At 44.2% G+C, this 17,033-nt stretch overlaps 1 protein-coding gene across 15 annotated transcripts in view; it reads right to left on the reverse strand.

Moving 5' to 3' along the window:
* PROM1 (prominin 1) overlaps positions 1–17,033 on the reverse strand; it is a 115,784-nt gene that overhangs the window by 47,204 nt on the left and 51,547 nt on the right. For 14 of the 15 annotated variants that reach the window (XM_021101023.1, XM_013978542.2, XM_013978537.2 and 11 more), the window contains 2 exons: positions 11,802–12,007; positions 2,503–2,623 (listed from right to left, as the gene is read on the reverse strand). In XM_021101023.1, coding sequence (XP_020956682.1) covers positions 2,503–2,623; positions 11,802–12,007 — 327 coding nt within the window. Of the gene's footprint in view, positions 1–2,502; positions 2,624–6,810; positions 7,639–11,801; positions 12,008–17,033 lie in introns of those variants that run through there. The other variant, XM_021101029.1, reaches the window with a different exon arrangement.

Raw genomic sequence — 17,033 nt, forward strand, 5'->3', positions numbered from 1 at the left:
GAACCCAACTAGGGTCCATGAGGTTGTGGGTTCAATCCCTGGCCTCACTCAGTGGGTTAAGGATCCGGCGTTGCCGTGAGCTGTGGTGTAGTTGCAGACATGGCTCGGATCCCAAGTTGCTGTGTCTTTGGCATAGGGCAGCGGCTACAGCTCCGATTAGACCTCTACCCTGGGAACCTCCATATGCCATGGTGCGGCCCTAGAAAAGATTAAAAAAAAAAAAAAGGAGTTCCCGTCGTGGCGCAGTGGTTAACGAATCCGACTAGGAACCATGAGGTTGCGGGTTCGATCCCTGCCCTTGCTCAGTGGGTTCACGATCCGGCGTTGCCGTGAGCTGTGGTGTAGGTTGCAGACGCGGCTCGGATCCCGCGTTGCTGTGGCTCTGGCGTAGGCTGGTGGCTACAGCTCCGATTGGACCCCTAGCCTGGGAACCTCCATATGCCGCGGGAGCGGCCCAAGAAATAGCAACAATAACAACAACAAAAAGACAAAAAAAAAAAAAAAAAAAAAAAGAAGTATGATTTATTATTTCTCATTGCAGACTGGCCGTGGGCATCACCTGGCTGGAGACAGATGGACCCCACTCTCTTCATGGTCTCTCCTCCCAAGTGGCCGGCCTGGGTGTTTTCACATAGTGGTCCCTCCAGCAAGAGGACCAGAGGGGACACTGTCAGGTCTCCGGAAGCCTAAGGTCAAACCTAGCACAAGGTCATGTCTGCTGCATTCTTTCATCAAAGCAGGTTACAGATGCAGCCCAGATTTGAGGGAGTTGAAAACAGATCCACCTCCTGAAGGGAGGAACTACAAAGAATTCAAGGCCATGTGAAATCTACCATCCTAGGATCATTTTATTTAGAAGCTATTATTGGCCTCTGCTGGGGCCACTTATCCTGCCTCCTACTGTGTCCTAGTGGACCTATTTCCTCACCTCTGCCACACTGGCTGTTATCATTTTTAAATAAAATACCTATTTCCAGTCTTCTCAGTGAAAAAGTACATCATTATTTAATTTTTGTATTTCTCTAATTACTAGAATAAGGTTAAATATCTCATGATTTCAAGGCCAGTTATATCTCCTCTGTAAATCAACTACTGACATTCTCTGCCCAATTTTTTTATAGGTTTGTTAGCGCTCTTTCATCTATTTTCAACCAAATGAATTCCCCCAGTCATAACACTTTACTCTCTTGCCAAGATTATGAAAGCAGTCCCCAAGTTCACAGCCATGGTTGTGAAGTGTTTAACTTCACCAGCTTTTTAAGAAAAGTATTTTATTTTGGCCTCCTTAGAGTGATGGGTAAAAAAATATTAGGAATGTTCACTTACAAATTGGGGAAATGAAGCATTTCCCTTTCTCCATGGGCAAGAAAACTATGAATAAAATTAGCTTCTATAATCTCAATATTAAAAAATTCCTACACTTGGAGTTCCTGTTGTGGCTCGGCAGGGTAACAACCCGACTCGCATCCAGGAGGACGAGGGTTGAACCCTGGCCTCGCTCAATGGATTAAGGATCCAGCATTGTCAAAAGCTGCAGTGTAGGCTGCAGACACAGCTTGGATCTGGGGTTGCTGTGGTTGTGGCAGAGGCCAGCAGCTGCAGCTCTGATTCCACCTCTAGACCAGGAACTTCCATATGCTGCAGGTGTAGCTGTAAAAAGAAAAAATAACAATAATTAAAAATAAAAAATTCCTGCACTCTTTGCCAACCACATAGTTTAAAACTAATACTATATTTAATGTGTTGGCATTTTTTTAGACCATACTAAACTTGGAAGAACACATCCTTGCGTGAGGAGGCCGTGGGTTCTTGCAGGCTCTTATTAGTGATTTAATAGGATGGCATCCTTCTTCTCTCTGAATGTTGCCACCTGGAATTCAGCATCATCTGTTTGAGCTGGTTTCTGCTGAAAGGTTTATAAAAATGTTCTGAATAAGCAAGCTATCAATGTGCTTCTATGATATAGAAAAAAGTGCCTGCAGGACGCCCTCTCCCCTTTTCCCAAGGACAAGTTTGGTGTGTGTGTGTGTGTGCGCTTCCCAAGGAATTTTACACACCTATACAGAATGAGCAAATAAATGTTTATAAAACCAAAAGGTTTCATGACCAGAGTAACCGCAAGCAAACATGGGGGAGTTAATGACAGCGCCAAAAAAGAATGGACGGTGGTACCACAATTTTTCTTTCTAAAAAAATACAAGACCCTTAAAAGGGTGAAGCACTTTTGTAAGAAGAGCTACAGGTTTACGTTATACTTTAATAAAATAAAGTGTAATAAACTGAAATGCAATAAAAACACCGATCTTGAAATTATGCTTCATACTCTTTTGAAAATTACTTGCCAGGCCTTTATGCCTTCATCTGTGAAGTTAAAAGATAACACTTGTCTACACTGATTACTGGGTTTCTAGACGGTCCAAATGAGATTCCAACCAAACACACACAGGACATGTGAAAGGCCCCAGACACAAAGCATCATGGGATACACAGACTGGTCCTTACCTCCGGAGTTGTATTCAGGAACGTCCTCAAATCCTTGAAATTACTTTCTGACAATTTCCAAGTCTTCCCGATGTGAGTCCTCATGTGTTGATTTGCCACAAAACCATAGATGATACCGATGCTGCAGGAAGAGCAAAGAAGGGAAATCATTTACCGTGGAAGCCACGGCCCTGTGGCCGGGAGCAGAGCAGCCCCCCAGCCCGGAGGAGAAGCTCTTCTGTGCAGAGGCCCCTCCTCCCCAGCCCCCTGCAGCCTTCCTGCCCCCATCCCCCAATCCACCCACCCACCACCCAACGTGGGCCACAGGACTCAGTCCACTCAGAAAGACACACATCCGTTCGGGACACACAGTTCGGTTAAACATGAGTCTTACAAATGAACAATGTTCACATAAGTTGTAGGAGAAACAGAAGTTACAAAGGTCAAAAGGCAGGGTGTGGAATACAGCCCCACTTCTGTACAGATGCTCAATTCAGGCTCACAGCCTCCTCTCGGTGCAGAGGCGTGGATGCGCACACATGCTTGCGTACCTCCGCTCCCCTCAAGGAGACTCTAAGGAAAAATACTAAAGTGACAAGAAGAGTTTGGGCTTTCTAAGGTTTGGGGTTAATCTAAGGGTTTTCATTAGCGATTGCATTGTCCGGGTTGAAAAGAACATGGCTTACTTTAGCACCGAAATGGGACATGAGAAGCTACCATCCATAGACTACAGGCTATGTCATCCCATTTTATATGAAGTACAAAACCAAGCAAAATGATGGCGCTCTGAGTCAGTGCTTATACGTGGAGGAGGGGTGGGTAGCGACATAGTGTATTCACTTCATGGAAATTCATACATACGTTCTCATGATGCGAACAATTTTCTCCACTAAACATACTTCCACAGAGAGTTTAAAAAAACACTGCATGAAAAGCTACTCTACATGAAAATTAAAAAAAAAAAAAAACAAAACACTTTTTTTGAGCCAGTCTACATTTAATCATTTTAAGGGCCCTTAAGGTTGACCAGTTACTAACAATCCCTTGACTAAATTAATTTGACTAACTGGTTTGTTTTGTGTCAAAGCCTTAAAACATTAAAATGTTACATTGAAAATTGCTAATCGCTGAGTTCCTGTTGCGGCTCAACGGGTTAAGAACTGGATTAGTATCCACAAGGATGCCGGTTCGATCCCTAGCCCTGCTCCATAGGTTAAGGATCCAGCACTGCCCCAAGCTGTGGCACAGATCACAGATGTGGCTTGGATCTGGCATTGCTGCGGCTGTGGTATAGGCCAGCAGCTGCAGCTCTGATTCGACCCCTAGCCTGGGAACTTCCATATGCTGCAAGTGGGGCCCTAAAAAATAAATAACTAAATAATAAAAAATGTAAAAATTGCTAATTGCCAAGGCCCTGTTGGATTTAACCACTAGATGGCAGCAAGCAACTACATAAACTCAGAACACACCCCTAGAGGTCACATGGTTTGCAATAAACTGTTAGTCACATGGTTTGCAATAAACTGTTAGTTTGTAACCATCCAATGGAAGGTGTGAATATGTTTCTAGAAAAAAAAGCTTTGCAAATAATTGGCAAACTTTGGGGGAAAAAATTCTTATGCAGAATACGAATACTTCTGCTTCTTTACCAAAAGCAATATCGTAGGCAGCCTGCATTCATATATTTACAGGTAGGATGGCCAAGTGTCCATTTTTGCCCCCAAAGTTCCACGTTCCCAGGAAAGCTCTCAGTCTTGGGTCAATGGGGAGTCTCTCAACCCATTTCCATCATGAATCATTCCAAAGAGCCTTGCTGGTCTCACTTAAAACATTTTTTTCCCACAGCAGTACTACTATGGGTGCACTAGGTTTTCCAAACTAACCCCCAAAGTCCACAGCACAAGGTTGAAGAGCTTTCTCGTGGTGAACCAGCTGCCGTGGAATGTGCACCAGAGCAGGTGCAGGAGGTGTGCAGTCTAGTCTCACACCCCCTATCTCGCACAGCGTGAGCTTGAGAAGGCCCCTTTCTCTCTATGAGCGTCGGCTGGTATCACAAAACTTGAAAACAAGATGATCAGGGCTTCTCAAGCTGCAAAGGAGAGGGGGACCAGGGGTCCACGAGGTCTCTACAGTTTTCCAGTTTGGGTTGATGCTGATGATAAGCTTTAAAAAAAGTGAAATTAACAATATTCTCTGACTTTTGGAAGGACCACCTTAGAATCCGCTTTTGTGGATCTCAAGTCCACAATGGTATTTATGAGGCTGACATGACAGCAATAGTAATTTTTAAATGATGTACTCATGCAAAATAAGGCCAAAGGATCCCAAAGAATAACGCTGGAGCAAGTGTCAACAGAAGGAAAAAAAGGTGAGTCACAGTAACGTATCTGGAGCTTTATTTATTGACCACCCCGAGTTCACACCTTCTCTCCCATGACAAGTTGGGATCACCAGCTGAATATACCAGTCCACCATTGGATTCCACACCACACTGGGGGTTCCTTGCTCTCTCCCCTTATCATATCCAAATTATGTGTCATGTGCCATGCTCCAGGTCCATTTTGTCCTATCAATAGTTGCTTCTTTGTTGACCCTGGGTAGTGGAGGGACTCATGTCCACGGAGTGTGCTCGTGGATTTAAGGGCTGGGCTTGGTATCATTTGGTCCATCTAGCAGACTAGCCATATGTTAGGAGTGTCCAAGTCAGAAACAGTCTTTGTTCCTTATGGAATAAACGCCTTTTCTCAAAGATCATCCATCAGTAAACATGGCATTGCAATACAATGCTGAATTTCAGTGCCATGTGTTTAAAAAGACACATTTCTGCTACTCAGTTATGGGCCCAACTCAAATGAAAGCCTTGATGGTTTTTTAAAAAGCGTGTACTAAATGCAATTCTGGGATGGAATTCAGAAATTTTCAAAGCTGATTTTTCAGACCCATAGCTCATTGTAATTATATATTTAAATTAAAGATGGCAAATTCAGATGCCTACGGGGCAGGCAGAAAGCATGAAGAGCAAAGGGTCTGGTGTGGGCTCGTGGGATAAAAGATGGGGGTGGGGCAGGTGCTCTGTGGCTCCAGCAAGTGCTACCGTGATGGAAGGCTGGTATTTCCAGATCTTCCAGTGATTCATAAAAATCTGGCAATCTGGATTTGTATGTAAAACTTTTCATATAACTTCTTCCCCGTTTTTAAATATTAGCAACAAATAGAAGAAAGCACTTTAAATACTGCACAAACCACCTGATGGCCTCCATTTGCAATCTCAAATTTAAAACTCCTATTTAAACACAGAGGATTTCAAAGCTATGACTTTTGTTGCTACTGATTTAGACACTCCATATTATTCAGTGTTCTTTTAAGCAAAATAAAGAAACAAATAAATCACAGGCATTCCCATCAAGGCTCAGCAGTTAATGAACCCAACTAGCATCCATGAGGATGCAGGTTCACTCCCTGGCCTCGATCAGTGGGTTAAGGATCCAGCGTTGTCATGAGCCGTGGTATAGGCCGCAGACAGGGCTTGGAGGCCACATTGCTGTGGCTGTGTGTAGGCCGGCGGCTACAACTCCAATTGGACCCCTAGCCTGGGAACCTCCATATGCCTCGGGTGTGGCCCTAAAGAGCCAAAAACAACAACAACAACAACAAAAACCACATAAATTCATTTTTTTAAACAACCACCAGTTAACTATTACGATATGAGGCTAATAAGGGAAATTCACCTCACACAAAAAGGGAATAAAATTTCAATCAAAGGATAGCCAAATGACTACAGTTCTCCCATATTTGATATAAAAGCCTTTAAGCTGTCAAAAACATGTACTTTTATGCAGTACTACAAAATCTCTTGACATTTTTAGCACAAGGTGGGAGTTTATTTTTAAGACATATTAGCACTACATTTTTCCATGTTTTACATGGACAGATCAATTTACTCTCATACTTCAAATTAATTAAAGTTTTTAAAGGCATGGCTAACCTTTTACATTTATAACAATTTTTTCTACCAATTTCTACTGATGGTGAAATTAGACAATAAGAGCCAAATAAGAACTTTCAGTCTGTTAAATGATCTCCTCCGTTTTAAAAGCAATTGTTCCATTTCAATTTATACTTGAAAGAAGCAGCCCTCTCATTAGGAAAGTCTCATGATTTTCAAGCATGCAGGCTCAATTTCTTTTCTAGAAGCTTGTGGCCTCCAAGCAGGGAATGGACATCGTATCCTAGAACTGTGAAAAAATAGCCATCTTCCTAAAAGTGACTGGGATTCAATTTTCATCACAGGAATTGGCACGAACTGACTTATCTTACTGGGAAACTTACAAACACTTCTCTCCTGGAGAAATAAAGGCACAGCTGTTGCTCTTTGTTGTTCCTCTTAACCTTTTTGAAATTCCGAAAAATGCAGGGATGACAAGCACAAAGTAAAGACAGGAGAGGAAAGCTGGCTTTTTCTGGAGTAAGACTCATCTGCTGGAACAGTCCACAGCGAGACGTGGAAATGTGATCGTCTGCTGATGGTCAAACAGACTTACGTAAACATCCGTCGGCATCTGTGGAACTGGAACATTCCACAGCTGCCTTTGGAAAAGCTCAGAGAGAGAACACGGCCACATATATTCCATAGATCCTAGGGCATCTTTCTCCTTAAAATCTACGCCTCTCTCAATGAAAAAGAAAAGACTTCATTTCTTTAAAGATGGGTGAATGCAAGGAAAATCAGAGTACTCAAGTCTAATTTAAAAAACCGACGTCATGGTTAATTGTAACACTTTGTATAGAGCCATAAAATGGAACTGAGCCTGCTAGAAGGCAAATGGACTGCTCTGGGCTTTTGAAGGGGTTTTTAAAAAATTGTATACAAAGATTATTTACCAGCAGTATCCAATACGATACTACTGGGCAACATAAGCAGAGGCTAACACTTCTTTTTCTGTCTTTCTGCTTCTGATTTTATTGACATTCTTTCCCCTCTTATTTATCTGATCTTCTGATTTTGTGGATGTACTTTCTTCTCACATAATAAGGAGATCTTTGCTTTCCCCTGGTCGTTAATCTTCTTGGCTAGTTTTGATTACTTGCAAACAATGCATAAGTATTATTCAAACCATGATGTTGAAGATGCTTGCAAACCAACAGATGTTTCTAAAGGAAGACAACAAAGCAGCTATTTTAAGTTAAAAAAAAAAGAGAAAGAAGCTTAAAGTTCTAGTCTGAATTTAAAGTAAACAAAACAAAAAATAAAACTATCTCAAATATTACTCTTATTTAGACCAACTTATAATTCATACATAAATTCAATGAATTATGTAAAATAAATTAGTTTTAAATTTGACACAGCCTCAAATAATTGATCAACTTTGGTTTAATTAGAGTGAAAATTTAAATTGTGATATTAATTAATGTTTTACTTGGGTGGGAAAAATATCCTAATTGAATGCATAAGAGGTTATAGAATCATAGATGTATTTTATAAAATAATTTTCTGGAGTTGCCGTTGTGGCACAGCGGAAACAAACCCGACTAGTAACCATGAGATTGTGGGTTTGATCACTGGCCTCACTCAGTGGGTTAAGGATCCGGCGTTGCTGTGGCTGTGGCATAGGCCAGCAGCTGTAGCTCCGATTTGACCCCTAGCCTGGGAACTTCCATATGCCACAGGTGTAGCCATAAAAAGCAAAATGAAAATAAAAATAGAAACCCAATACAGGACAAATGTGCCATTAAAAAAAAAAAAAAACAAACAAACAGAAAACAGGAGTTCCCATCATGGCACAGTGGTTAACGAATCTGACTAGGAACCACGAGGTTTTGGGTTTGATCCCTGGCCTTGCTCAGTGGGTTAAGGATCCGGCGTTGCCATGAGTTGTGGTGTGGGTCGCAGACGCGGCTTGGATCCCACGTTGCTGTGTCTCTGGTGTAGGCCGGTGGCTACAGCTCCAATTAGACCCCTAGCCTGGGAATCTCCATATGCCATGGGAGTGACTCAAGAAAAGGCAAAAAAAAAAAAAAAAAAAAAAGTTAAATTATGCCAATAAGAAGCCCTAAGGGTAAGTCTTTTCAAACGACACTTCATCACCTGAGCCTCATCTTTGATGTCCAGGATGTATTAAGAGGAAAAAGGCATGGCTGTCCAAGACTTTGGATAAACAAAGGATATAAATTTCAGGCTTAGAGGAAATGCACAAGGGTCTGGCCTGCGTTGGTGCTTATAAGTGACATTCTTCTGGTAGGTGGGGAGGCTGTAACTACTCCTACAGCTGTAAGGTCTGCGCATTCCTAAAAATACTTCAAATGCAACATGGAGACAAGGGCCAACTTGAATTACCCCATCCTAAGCTGCCTTTCTGAATTCACGTGAAGAAATGGCCAGACTCAAATTATGTACAGAGACAATACACATGGGGGAACAGGAGAGAAAGACCCCCACATCCCCAACTTGCAAAGAAAATACACACAGAAACTCCCTGGTGGTCAAACAAGGGTGCAGGAAATCAGCTAACACATTCGCTTGATCCTGTTTCGAGTACCCGGTTAAGGTCTATCACTTCTCTATTTTCAGCAGACATGTCTTTGTTCAAAAAAACTGACTACCCTGGCAGTGGCAGTGCATCAGCTTTTGCTTTTTGTAGGAATTTTTGTTGTTGTTGTTGTTCAAGTTTAATTTGTTGTATATTTCATTCTGCAGGTCATACCTGAGTACAGCAGACCCTTCAAAGAGGCAGGAGGTCTGGCTGCAGTAAGAAGTGAGTTCGGGCGTTCCCGTTGTGGCTTGGCAGAAACGAACCCGACTAGTATCCGTGAGGATGCGGGTTTGATCCCTGGCCCTGATAAGTGGGTTAAGCATCCAGTGTTGCTGTGAGCTGTGGTGTAGATCACAGATGCATCTCGGATCCCAAGTTGCTGCAGCTGTGGCAAAGGCCGGCAACTGCAGCTCCAATTTGACCCCTAGCCTGGGAGCCTCCATATGCTGAGGGTTGGACCCTAAAAAGAAGAAAAAAAAAAAGAAGAAGAAGAAGTGAGTTAGCATCCCTCCTCTTCACAACCACCAATTTCCTTCCCAGAGGGAACAGCCTGCATTGCCAGGGTCTCAACAACCCTTTCCCATAAGCTCTGCGCCAAAGTGTTCGTGTCCCCCTCCTTTTTTGTCTTTAATCACCTGCGCTGTGTCCTACACAGGGTCTGCCAGCCACTTTTCTCACCGCATCTCACCTGGGGACTCTAGAGCCGGCCAGCGCTTTCCAATCAATGGATGTACTGCCCCCCAGTGCCCAGCTCCCCGGAGCAGACATCTCCCCAGGCCCCTACGGATGGCCACACTTAAAAAGACCTTTTCTTCTGGGGTTTGCAGCTAGAACTTCAGGACTTGAATTTGTCCTGTTTCATTGTGTTTAGTTTCTGCTGCCTTCAGTTTTCTGCTTAAATTCCCTCATGTCAGTTACTTCACAAAAACGCGAGAAGCCCTACTCACGGCGCAAAGGCATATGGACGTGATGCTACTTCTCCGAGGCCTGGCATTATTCACGTCACAGGCACTCGGTTTCTGGATATGACACCCTGGCTGAATGGATGACGGAATATGGAAAGATGACCAAATATCACAACCAGGGCCCAGTATCAGGAAGCACACGCCTTAGCTGAAGAATCTGCTTCGGACTCAGCTAAACATCCCCGACTTAAAAGCAGTCGGAGTACTTCTGACCTGTCGGTCAACTGGAAAACCTTTGGCAGCAGTAGCAGCTGCAGAAGAAACATCCTTCACCATGAAGTGGGCTCCAGACTTTGGGAGAGGGGTCCACCTTATTTCCAAAGGAAAGAACACATACTGAACCAGAAACCTGCAAATTCTATGACCGGGTAAGTACATCACCAGAGTACAGGTTTCTGCCTGCATATCACCAGGCAGAGACACTGAAGGAAATGTTTAATTTTATTTACTTATTTATTTATTGGTCGTTTTTTTTTAGGGCCACACCCGCAGCATATGGAGGTTCCCGGACGAGGGGTGGAATCGGAGCTGTAGGTGCCGGCCTACCCCACAGCCACAGCAACACGGGATCTGAGCCACGTCTTCAACCTGCATCAGAGCTCATGACAACGCCTGATCCTTCACCCACTGAGCGAGGACAGGGATCGAACCTGCATCTTCATAGATACGAGTCAAATTCATTTCTGCTGCACCCTGAGAAGAACTCCTGAAGGAAATGTTTCATGAAAATAGTACACTATAGGTGCTGGACTTTTAGATTTATTTATGTATGATGTATAAATAATTCTTATTTATTTTTAACTCAATAATAGAGTCTTGACGCTGTGTTTTTAAGTTATAATTTTGAAGATAATTTTCTAAGGAAGCTGTGCATGTGACGATAAAGGGTAATTATCACCCTCGACGGGGAAAAAGGTGTAATGAACTGACTTCTTTCACACAATAAAAACATGCATTGAACAGAACATTGTAAATCAATCATAATAAAAAAAAATTTTTAAAGAAAACAGAAAAATAGGATTTAAAAAAGTGCAAAAAAACCCTGCGTTGAACAACTTTGATAAAAAGACAAAGAACAAACGCTGAGGGTTCCAGTGTAATTGCAAATTCAAGAAAACTGGGTATATGATTAGAAAGTTAATTCCATCCTAAAAATATTCTCAAATTTCCCAATTCAGGGACTCGAGCCATCCCTCAAGACCCCTTCAGGACAGATAAATCAACGAGCAAATACTTGCCTTGAGGGTTCCCTTCGTGGCTCAGTGGTCAATGAATCCAACTAGGAACGATGAGGTTGCAGGTTCGATCCCTGGCCTTGCTCAGGGGGTTAAGGATCCAGCATTGCTGTGATGTGGTGTAGGTCACAGACGTGTCTCTGAGTTGCTGTGGCTCTGGTGTTGGCGGAGGGCTACAGCTCCAGTGAGACCCCTAGCCTGGGAACCTCCATATGCCTCGGGTGCAGCCCTAGAAAAGACCAAAAAAAAAAAAAAGAAAACTTGCTCTGCCTTCCCAGACGCTGCTGTTTAAGAAGGGGACGCTGCCTGGGAGGCAAATGCTTTCTGCAGTCCCAGATTTAGCAGATGTCTTCAAGACGGAAAAACCACCAAAGGGCTAGCTTATCACGTAGGCCAGAGCAGCTGATTACAATGCTAACTTCTGCCTATAGTGACATCTTTCCGAGCTGTCCTGGGCACGCATTTTTGTTCTCTCTCTTCTGTTTTGTTTGTTTGTTTCAAACTCATGTGCTTAAGAGTTAAAACACGGGAGGTTTTCTCATCGACCTAGAACACAACCAACTGTGGCCCCAGTTCACCAGTTTACTTGCCTTATAAGTAGACATATCACCAAGAGGGAAACGGCAAAGTACTTTCTGAGGAAGTTTCCGTTTTTCTTCTGTCGCTGGTGCATTTCTCCACCGCACTTGTTACAGCAACGGCAGGAACAAAAGATAAGCCCCACCAGAGGCATTAGGATAATAAACAGCAACCCCAGGACAGCACAGATAATAATCCCGATTTCATAGTAGATAATCTGCAGATCAAAGAAAAGAGTCAGCAATACTATAACACAAGATTACACACAGAACATCCCACAGGGTACATATTCCAGGTTTTTGAACATATTTGCCATCATGAGTCAAATCGTAAGGGGAGTGTGTGTGTGTGTGTGTGTGTGTGTGTCCATTTTGAAGATCCTTCTTGAAACAGAGGAAGCAGAGATTTGAGTCATCACAACATGAGATCAAGCAGTTTGTATCTTTTTCAACTCCCATGAAAACCACCAAAGGCAGGATCAAGTTGCAAATGGTTTAAATCCAACCCTAAGGTGTTTCGTTTTTTATTTCACTTTCTTTTGGCTACACCAGTGGCATGAGGAAGTCCCCAGACCAGGGATTGAACCTGAGCCACAGCTGCAACTAGAGCCACAGCAGTGACAATGCCAAGTCCTTATCCCCTAGGCCACCAGGGAACTCCTATTTTGTTTGTTTTTAAATGGCATGACTAATTTTGGTAGGAGTCCTTGCATAGTAAATAATCTATACCAAGGATACTTTTCACCAGAAAAAAAATGGAACCAGTAGTACTCATTAAGGATTCCGACTAATTTGGATTGCATCAGTTAATGACAAATTCATAGCGAGTTACAAAATAATCTGGAAAGTATCTAAACTTAGAAAAAAGGCTCAGACTTTTTGAATCAGACATGATACCCACAGGCCAATAATAATGGACTTTGTGAGGTCATCATGAACATTACAGATAATGTATGACTCGCAATAAGGTGCCAAGTAAAATGCCTGGTATGGAGCAGACACTCCCTAAGTGCCCCTCAGGCCAGGCCGCTGCGATTGGGCTCGGCAGCCTAGGTCTCAGATCCTTCCTAGGCTCCTCGGAACTAGAACAATCTCTGGACACAATTAGGTGACTAAACATAACTTCCATCATCACTGCTGGCTTTATTCCAGACTAAATAAAAATTAATGCAACTGGATGATAAAACTTGATCTTGTTCCAATTCACATACCCAGCTCCTCACATTTCCATAAAGGGAGACATTTGAAAAGAAGGGCAGAAAATTACAGGTTGGCAGTTTGCAGCAAATGGGCCAGCTGGATAGCAATTCGTTCTGAAGCCAAGCCGAGAGAAGAAAAACAAAACCCAAGTCTTGTTCCTAGGAGCGAATGCCGTGTCTTGGGAGAGAGGACTGCACGTGGAGTCAGAAGGCGGCGTTAAATCCCAGCAGGGGGCTTCTGAGTCCCTCGACCAGAAAATGGTACATTAGCATGAATGTTGTAAGTATATTGTGAGGGACAGATGAGTAATTTAATGTGTAAACGACAGGCCAAGTGCCCAGCCTACAGCAAACGGTCAATCAATATTAGCTAATTCCGTGGACAAATGCTTATTAAGCTGGGAGCACATGGCACTAAAATATCAATCACTTCTGTTTTAAGGTTAAAATGCTAAAAAGAAAAAAAAAAGGGAATTTTTTGCTGCATTCATCAAACATGCTTCTGCTTAAACTAAGTTGGACTCCCTGGCCAGGAAGCATCATTATTTGCAAGCGTGTAGCCCTCTCTGGAGGACTCACATCCTTGGCTACTTGAGAAACCAGCCCCAGACACTCCAAACTCTCACTTAGTTTGCTATCACTTCTCAGCAAATATCGTAAACTGTTAAAGGAATTTCAAATCTTTTCTGAACCCCGGGAGGCACCAGATCCCAAACCCAGGAAAAGAGGGTGCATCGAAATGTTTTAAATGCATGATCTTTATCTCCAAATACAAATTTTATATTGCATACACAACTTTTCCAGGGTTGCTGACTAAATACTGGGTCAAACAGTGTCAGGAGCATGCTCTGTCATTTCCAGAGTTCGTGTCTAACTTGAAGTCTGGCAAGGACCTAAATTATTTTCTGATACACCAAAGCTGTCCATAGCACTCTGGATTGTTAAAGAGAGGATCAAGATTTAAATGTGCCGAGATGAGTCACTACCCTTTTGTGGACTGCTAATGCTGAAAAAGAACATGAAAGGTGACTGCAGACTCAAAAAAGGAAACACGTAATTTTAAAAACCATCACAATGGAGAAGACAGTGAACAGAAAGTTCTGGAATGGGTCTCACACCCCTCTGGAGCTTTGGACAGAGCAACGTGAAACGGCAGGGGAGGACATTACCTTCAGAGTCAAGACTATGTTTTCTGGCTGTGGCCGTCCGAGCCGTTGCAGAGTTTATGCAAGCAGAGGCAGCGTGCATCAAGAAAATGGAAACGTTACTGGAATGATTAACCACAACCGAGACCATTAATTAGATGTGACAGATCAAATTCAGGGCGAGAAGGATGACAAAGGACAGGAACATAAAAGGAAAGTTTATCAGAGAAACAAGGGCTCGCGTTTGAACTGACATCTGGCTTTCGCGAAAGGTTCTTTATCAGTCCGTTCGTCAGTTATGGACTGGGGAGTGTGAGGAAAGGTTGCAAATGCCTGACTCACTAACCACGTGGTCTCCATCAAATACAGAGTCATCAGATGCCCAGATGGTGCCACCTTCCAAGTGTCGGTTCTAAAATGACAGTCTGAGGGGGTCATTCTTGCGTGACAGCATTCCATGGATTCCCACCACATTTAAATCAAACTCCTCCCTGAGGTCCTATGTTATTCAAGCCTGGCTTCATGTGCCCATTCTCCTTGGCCATCCTAGTCCCCAGAAAGCATCATGCTCGCTCCCCTTCCTCACTCTGGCTCCTCCTGCCCTCCTTGCCCAGGGCATTGTTCCCATCACGCTTCCCAGATGAAACGCAAGCCTAAGTTTGGATGTTGCCTCCTCCAGGAAGTCTGCCTAGATAATAACCAGGTCTGGGTTTGCCAGGGAGTCCCTACACGTGTCCTTTCACAGCGCTGATCTCACTTAGAGGGGCAGCTCCCATGTGACCGTTTCTGGAGCCACGCAGTAGCTGCAGGAGACTTGACAATCACGACTCTGTCCCAGGCACCCAGCCAGGGACCTGGCAGAGGACAGTTGCCTGATCACAACTGGGTAGAATAATGAATTGAGGGAACAGGAGCCACACCACATTAGGCCAACGATTCCCAAGCCGAGTCCAGAGAGGGGGCTGGGCAGTGATGGGGATGGATCGACCTACAATGATGTAGTGAGCTTCTCGTAAAGCAAAATTCGCTCAATTTATACCACTATTTTTTTCTTTTTCTTTTTTTGGAAGAGGGAGGTGGTAGATATATGGAGGGAACAAAGTCATTACTGCTGTTATGGCTGACCTATTTTAGCCTCACGTGGCTGCATAAAACCAGGTAGCCCCATGGCGTTTCCCAGATGACGTTTCTGAAATTGTCTGGTCCAGGAAATCGACATGCGGAAGCTATCGCTTTAGCGGGCAGCTTTTCACAGATGTGGAAGAACAATGTTTGGCCGCCTCGCAGCACATGGAGTTCATGCACCAGGGATCAGATCCCAGCCTCAGGTGTGACCTTGATCCTTTGACCCACTTTGCCAGGCTGGCGACTGAACCTGCGCCAATCCCGTTGTGCCACAGTGGGAACTCCGCAGTATTAAACACCTTTAAAGGCATCCCAAATATTGCAGTGGGTGCTTCAGATACACAGGCTCCCAGGGTTCCACGGGGCATCTCAAAGGACCCCAGCCTGCCCTCCTGGGCCTGGGGAAGCCTCGCCAACAGGAAGCATCTGACAGTGTGTGTTCAAAAGGCTGACTTCAGGCTCCTCCCCGGGAGCGAGGGTCAGGACATTTGGGTAAGACCAGGGATCTGCCTTGAACATGAGCCCCAAGTCATGGCAGAGCCACCTGGAAGTGACGAGAGTCTGCGGATTCCTCCGTGTTCATTTCTCACCCGAGTCAGGCTGCCCTGACACTTCTGCGAGGCTGCCAACTCGGCCCCCGGTGGAGCTGGGTGCATTTTCACCTCTTCCTGTTCAAGCTGGCCGCCACACGTCCTGGGCTGATCCTCTGTGCAACAGCACAGCGTCGGTCCTGGCCCTGCAGCTCAGCGTCTGTGTGTCCCTACTCCAATCAACTGCCAATGTCACCCAGGAACCTTCTGAATTACATCGATAACCAGCCAACCCTGACCCTGCATGGGAACCTGCAGGGGACAGGACTTGATTACAATGCCTCCTGAGCCTTCGTTACCATGTGGACAGAATGGGAATAAGCAGGGACTCTATTTTACGCAGTTATTACAAAGACAACCTGAAAAGGCAGGGACAAGCAACCTGCTTTGTGCGTCATTGTGTGCTAAGCGCTCGCCATGTACTATTTAATGTATGTTAAGTGGCAGTGTCTGCCAGAGTAAGGCTCAATCAATAATAATAATAATAATAATAATTCATGATCTCATTATTCTCCTACTTGAGCTCCAAGGAGCCTCAGACAATGACCTGGGTCATGCCCTGCTTTCTATCTAAACACTGTCTGAGATTCCCCAGAAGGGTCTTTTCTTGCATGGAAAGGAGGGTGTGTTCTTTTTTCTTTTTTTTTTTTTTTTTTTTGGTCTTTTTGTCTTTTTAGGGCCACTCCTGCGGCATATGGAGGTTTCCAGGCTAGGGGTCCAATTGGAGCTGTAGCCGCCAGCCTACACCACAGCCACAGCAACACAGGATCCGAGCTGCGTCTGCGACCTACACCACAAGTCATGGACATCCCAGGTCCTTAACCCACCAAGTGAGGCCAGGGATCGAGCCCACATCCTCATGGATGCTAGTTGAGTTCGCTAACCACTGAGCCACAACGGGAACTTGTGTTCTTACAGGCAGCACATGGCTGCCTCCGGGAGGGCAGGAAACAAGGAACTAAGTCATTTATCTTTTGCAAACATGAAGGGTGGGTTCCAAATACCACCAAACCGCCTGGAATGATGACCTGACGTTTCCTAAGCGCTGAAGCCCTATGTCTGTTAGCACTAGTCAGGGCAGGAAAAGCCTCAGGGACAAGTCCCAAGCCTTGTATTTGCCCCCAGAAGGAGCTCCAAGAAAGGGGAGGGGGTAGCTAAGAAATGGAATGAATGATACAGACCAGC

Source organism: Sus scrofa, chromosome 8, assembly GCF_000003025.6.
Source record: "Sus scrofa isolate TJ Tabasco breed Duroc chromosome 8, Sscrofa11.1, whole genome shotgun sequence".
Taxonomy (NCBI): Eukaryota; Metazoa; Chordata; class Mammalia; order Artiodactyla; family Suidae; genus Sus; species Sus scrofa.